The 6,200-nt window shown below is 48.7% G+C and overlaps 1 protein-coding gene across 1 annotated transcript; it reads left to right on the top strand.

Annotated features, from left to right (window-relative positions):
- The first annotated feature begins 1,955 nt into the window (after nt 1-1,955).
- LOC120746544 lies at nt 1,956-4,776 on the top strand. Its single transcript, XM_040051969.1, has 2 exons — nt 1,956-2,938; nt 3,047-4,776. The coding sequence occupies exons 1-2, from the start codon at nt 2,215-2,217 to the stop codon at nt 3,127-3,129; spliced, it is 807 nt and encodes a 268-aa protein (XP_039907903.1). The 5' UTR covers nt 1,956-2,214; the 3' UTR covers nt 3,130-4,776.
- Nucleotides 4,777-6,200: the final 1,424 nt, after the last annotated feature.

Genomic DNA, 6,200 nt, shown 5'->3' with positions numbered 1-6,200 from the left:
GTTGTGGTACACCCTCAGGTTGTGGAAGAGCACTTTCATGTTGCTATAATCTCTGCCTCTAGCAGTGTCTTTCGGAGCCGGTGTGTCTTTTATCAGCTGTTGCCACTTCTTAAAGGTGTCGTTTATGTTGTGGGTGCCCAAGTTCCTGAACAGGTCTCTCGTTGCATGCCTTTGCGCTTTGTTGATGACGCCGCTGTTCGACGCTCTAATCCGCCTGTCGATGCTGGCCAGGGCGCGCCAGTCTTCCTTGAACTGTTGCTGCAGTAAAGCAATGTTGTTCCTATGAATCTGCGCGTGATACGCGCCGTCTTCGTTGTAGCACTCGTAGGCTCGAACGTACTGATTGGCTTTTTGCGTATTACACAGTAACAGCTCTGCAACAGCAAACGCATTGGGCACCCTGTCGTCCATTAGCTTGATGCCCAGATCCACTATCTCGCACATTATCGGATCTTCGATCGCGCAGGCCACGTGTTTTGGGGTGTAGTTACACCAGTTGCTGGCGGGAGGGCTCACCCGTTTTAGGAACGCGGTAAGCGCAGGATTGGTTATGTCCTGATGCAACTCGGGTCCTGCCAGGAAAGTCTCTCTGCCGCTGAGCTCGTTTAGCAGTGTGTAGCAACACTGCAGCAGCTCTCCGCTACCTTTTACGCAGGAGTGTTTCAAGGCCCTGCAAAAGCGTGCGGTGGTAGATATGTATAACGTTCGCTTGTCCTTCTGCTGGTCGCGCAACGAGACCACCGCTGTCATGTTACCTCGCTTACGGCCCACCACGCGCGCCGTGCGTCTGAAGTACACAGTTTTGGCCACGCCGGCGTGACACGTGAATCTCGACAGATCGCATATCACGTCCACGTCCGAGAAACAGTCCACGCTTCCCGGTCGTTTACTGACTTGCAGGTCAGCTGACTCAGTGTCCAGTACACAACACATGGGTTCCACATCAGCAATGGTGTCTCCGCTTGCCCCACACGTCTGCGTAGCAGACGTTCGGTCATTGTCCTCTCCGCTGCGTAACAACTGCATCGGTTGTATGTGCTTGAACGATGGAGTGAGAGCATCCGGATGAGTGGGGACTTCTAGAGACATGTCCCAGAACTCATATCTATCGCCCGTTATGTCCTTTAACAGGTTTAAGCTTTGGACACCCGGCACGATTAGGACCTGCTGCATGAAATAAGCAGCGCTCCCGCTCATCAAATTCACCGTGTACGTGCCCAACATCGATCTGGGCTTGTCACAGAACCGTAGCTCTAACTCCTTGTCCATTTGGGACCACATTGTCACGACCAGTATGACAACGCGGTCCTCTGCGACAGACTTCAACGCTGTAGAGGGTATGTAAAAGAGGGTGTAGTTTTTCAAAGCCAACATTAGCTGTTTCATACCGGCCCTGTCTTCGGTTGACATACATTCTAAGCCATCGGCTCGCAAGTCCATAATATCCATCAAAGCAGTCAAAAGCGACTTGGAAGGGTTTTGTTTGAAACGGCCGATGTCTTCGATCACCATGTCTCTGACGATTTTCCGTGTCGTCTTGTGTTGAAACGCTTTGCATTTCTCGGATAACATAGACTCTTTCACTGTCATGGCTTCGGCTACCTGGTTTAATAAACCAACGGTGTCGGTGCATGTGAACGCCCGACTGTCCTTTTGTTCATCTGAGTACCAGGCAGGCTTGTCGGTCACCACGAACTGCATATTCGTCCCGTGTGTGAGTGCTCTGATGTACAAGGGAAAGCAATGCCCCTGCTTTATGTTCTCGCTCCAGCCGAGATGTTTCCAATTGCTGTGTGGGATAAGCTCTCTCCTTATCTTCAACTCTTGTGAAATGTCTCTGAGTCACGACAAAACACTCCACACGGTGATGTGAAATGCCTGTCCGACCCACAGCACCTTCTCCACCGACCCACAGCACCAACGTCCCCGACCTGCAGTTCCAACGTTCCCGACCTGCAGTTCCAACGTCCCCGACCTGCAGTTCCAACGTTCCCGACCTGCAGTTCCAACGTTCCCGACCTGCAGTTCCAACGTCCCCGACCTACAGCACTTCTTGTTTTGCTCACAGCAGCTTTGTTGCTGGGCGCAGAGTAAAAGTCACCAAGTTAGTGTGTCACTCCCAGACCACAACCCGCTCAACTAGGCCTCGTGCTCCTTGTAGCGTTTGCAATTTCTCAGTGCTACACATTTAATTAACTACGGCCTTTGTGAATCATGGACGTCGACTGGATTTCCACATTACAAATGCGCGCAGCTCGCATGCGTCTTAAACTTGTGTATAGGGAAAGCGTGACCGGTGTGAAACACAGACTGGTCCACGTTGTCAACGTGCACGTGGAGAACGCTGCAGATCTCAAGGCCACGGGCCGTGGTTCGAGAAAGAAAGAGGCCAAACGCACAGCAGCTAAAGCGCTCTATGCGTTACTACAGGACAGGATCGACCGGCAAACGGCGTCCAAGGCTACCGAACCTTTTCAAGAGCAAATCGACAACAACGCACGCAAGTGTAGCAACCCCTTCCATGAGTACACGGTACTCGATAATAAACGAAAACGGACTGACCTACAAGCATCCGAGTGTGAAGAAAGTCAACCCGACCCCGACGACTGCACAGAGACACCTAGGTCAAAGGAACACTACTCTCAACAGTCTGAGAATCACATTGGACAACTGCAGGTGTGTCAGGCTGCTTGTGTATTTACACACATAGCGTTACAATTGCAAATATGCTGTACATATAACACATCGTATTGCCTCTTTCAACAGGAAATCTGCCAGCAGAACAATTGGCCATTGCCCAAATATAACTTTGTCTTCACTGAGGGTCCTCGTCGGTACGCATGTCAATGTCAACTTACTATACCCTTGGACGTCCACGCGAGTGATGCCGACTGTGCAGTAGATGCCACGTCTGATCGCGTTCGTACACGACTACACGGTGGGCAACACGGTGGGCAGGCGTGGGATTGCATGTCATATCCATAACATAAATGGCGGTAACAAGTGTAGTAATTCTCTGTGAAACTTTTGTGTTTCATCACCACAGGCACGGGAGACTCTAAAGGAGCGGCTAAACAAGCGTCGGCTGGGAACACTCTCCTTTGGCTTTACAGACACAAGCTCATCTAGCAATCCAGCTGCATACACCATGCTGAACAACAGTACGACGTGTACTCATCGCCGGGATATGTGGTGTACATGGTCTATGATACTGGTAATGATGGTGTCCGTCCTACTTCTTGTGTATGGTGCGTACTGCATGTGTACGCTTTGTGTCGAAAGAAATAGACACAGGCGAATCGTCAGGTTTCATAGCACTCGTATATAATTTTTGTGTGAGGCATGAAATAAAGACAAAAACATTTTCACATTACATTGTTGTCTTCTTTTGCACATACTCATAATAAAAAAAAAACACATAAAAGGTACAAAGAAGGCTTGTTCCGCGACCCGGGGCTCCTCGGACCTCCTGTGTCACAAATGCTGCTTCTAACCAAAAAAGCTTGGCGACAGACACACGTTTCAGCAGTGTCAATCTTGGACCGTCTTGCGATGATGTTTCAGCAGTGATTCCTCTTGCTCGGTTACCACGGTCATAACCGATGGACTCTGTGGCCCAACGACGACCGAGTGCCCACCGTCACAGCACTCGTCGTCCATTGCACAGGTGGTGGGTCTGTACACGGCGTTGTATACTGCGGTGCCATCCCCCGGCTTGTAAATGTACGAAGGGGTTCGTCTTTCGTACAGTTTGTAGCCGATCAGTGCCAACCCCAAGACAATGAAGACCGGAGCCGCTATAACTGTGACCTTAAGCCAGTCCTCGTTCTCCATCCACCACCAATATGGGCTATAATCATTGTGACCGCTCATGGTTGGTCGTGTAATGTGTGGTGGTATTAGACAAAAATCACAGTCTTGCACAAGGAGCGTCAATGTGTATAAGAGCTTGTTTTTATTAAAAAGCATCATTAGTAATGAGATGTATGCACAGATACATAGGAGCGGTACAACATACAATCAGTGGTGCCTTTTCACTTGGCCAACACCGTTTCAGAAGAGATCCCCAGGTAAACCAGCAGATCCCTACGGTCCAAAAGGTCCAGGATTGCAAACATGACACACTTGTAATATTTTTTACAGTAGTTTAAAATCTTGGGGGCCAGTTCGTAGATGCTCTTTTCTTCCATCCAACCATATGGAACGTGCAGACAATCGCGACCATCCAAAATGTTCCAAGCAAGAAGCATTTTAACCCTACGGATTTCACTGTCGCTGAGTTCACACATCAACTGGCAAAGCATGCGCTGGGCGTGAACGTGGTCGACGTCCTCCAGAACCAGTTGGGTTGGACATGTCGCATTGTAATGCTTGTCGTTTGTCAGCGCGTCGGGATTCATAGCTCGGAACGAAGCTTCGATTGTTTCTCTCGTCACATCGCAGCATAAATGCTGACAAAGGAGTACGATCAGACACTCCGGGTGCCCGTCGGTCTTGTTGTATTTCTTCAAGACGCGTTTGATCTCTTGATGTTGTCGGGTTTCGTGCACGAACTCAGTGTCTTCGCTGAGCGTTTTCACCAACCACCGAAAAGCGGACGGTTCTTTGTTCAGGTAATAAGATATACGGAAATGCCATGATAGTTCCATGTCAGAACACGAGAAGGAGTTCTGACTGCTGTGAAGCTACACTGAATTCAGATGCAACATGAAGCCTGCTTTGAGCTGTCCGGGCTCCGCCGACCTGCAGCACGGAGCCCGCCGACCTGTAGCACGGAGCCCGCCGACCTGTAGCACAGAGCCTGCCGCACGGAGCTGTCGGGGCTACAGCAGTTGCTTGTTGTACAGACGACAGGAGACGTGATGTTTTGTTGAAGTGCAGAGTAACTGTTTATTGATATCATCGTCATTTTATTTGTCTTGCCATGGGCAAACTCACCCGTTTGTAGATTACACTTTGATTATTTACACAGCAAACCAGAATGCACTGAGTATATCAACAAAAGCGATTACAATAAGAGACACAATACCAGTAGCATGCGCGTTTTTGCACATAACGCTTTAGGCACCAAGCGAGACACATTCCCTTCAGTGTAGCATTTGTCTTCATCAAGTATACCAGATACGCATTGGTAAGAAAGACTTTATGGCGAGACACATTCCCTTCAGTGTAGCATTTGTCTTCATCAAGTATACCAGATACGCATTGGTAAGAAAGACTTTATGGCGAGACACATTCCCTTCAGTGTAGCATTTGTCTTCATCAAGTATACCAGATACGCATTGGTAAGAAAGACTTTATGGCGAGACACATTCCCTTCAGTGTAGCATTTGTCTTCATCAATTATACCAGATACGCATTGGTAAGAAAGACTTTATGGTTACAACACATGTGCATGTATATCAAAAACCATATAAAAACACAAATACATATATATAAAAAAAAGTACAGTGAGAAAGACTTAGCTTCATGGTTTTACAACACTTATGTTACACGAAAGTGTCAAGTGTATACCCTGTGGTCGTTAGAAGTAAAGTAAAGCTTCGATTGTATTTCCACGTCGTGGTGACATCCAAACTCTTGTCTGATGTCAATTTTGACACCCCCGTCAAAATCATTTGGAGGTTGACTGAATAGTTGCTCTGGGTATCTGTGGTCGATGGTATAATGCAAATCTGTCTGCGCCCTGCGTTGTGTAATCGCAGGCGAGAACACGGACAAGGCTAAACTTTTAGCTGCCAGCATAGAGATGAAATGCGCAAAGGTTGAGCTCTCGGAAGGCATACAGTCAAACACAACCTCAACGACATCCGCATCACCTTTACCGTAGTGTACGCGGATCCATCTGTGTAGATAATATAGCATAGAGTTGAACGCATTAGACGACGTCAACTGGCGTACTCTCTGGTCCCTTCTGTCTGTGATAGGCAGAACTTCTGCCAAACCAGTGTTGGTTTGCCCTGAGCACCACACGGCCAGTATAGTCTGGTCAACAAACACAAAACAGCACCAGTGGAAATGCAGACCGCCCATGTTCACATCGAACAGTTGTGGCGTGTACACATCGGGCGACAACATGAGTTGCGTGTTAGGCGTGTGGCAACCCATGGTGATGTGATCCCAAAAGCCCGGAATGTGCGGCATGCACACAAATCTGTAGGCCATCGCCTCCGGCATGGGCGAGTTCAGCCAGTACTTGA

Source organism: Simochromis diagramma, unplaced genomic scaffold, assembly GCF_900408965.1.
Source record: "Simochromis diagramma unplaced genomic scaffold, fSimDia1.1 OVJJ01000427.1, whole genome shotgun sequence".
In the NCBI taxonomy this organism is placed as follows: Eukaryota; Metazoa; Chordata; class Actinopteri; order Cichliformes; family Cichlidae; genus Simochromis; species Simochromis diagramma.
Note: the sequence above shows the minus strand (reverse complement) of the source record. Positions and strands in the feature narration are given on the sequence as shown.

Coding starts and splice junctions, on each gene's coding strand:
- LOC120746544 (XM_040051969.1), top strand. CDS start 2,215: ATGGACGTCGACTGGATTTCCACATTACAAATGCGCGCAGCTCGCATG. Junction 2,939..3,046: donor CGTTCGTACACGACTACACG/GTGGGCAACACG, acceptor TCATCACCACAG/GCACGGGAGACTCTAAAGGA.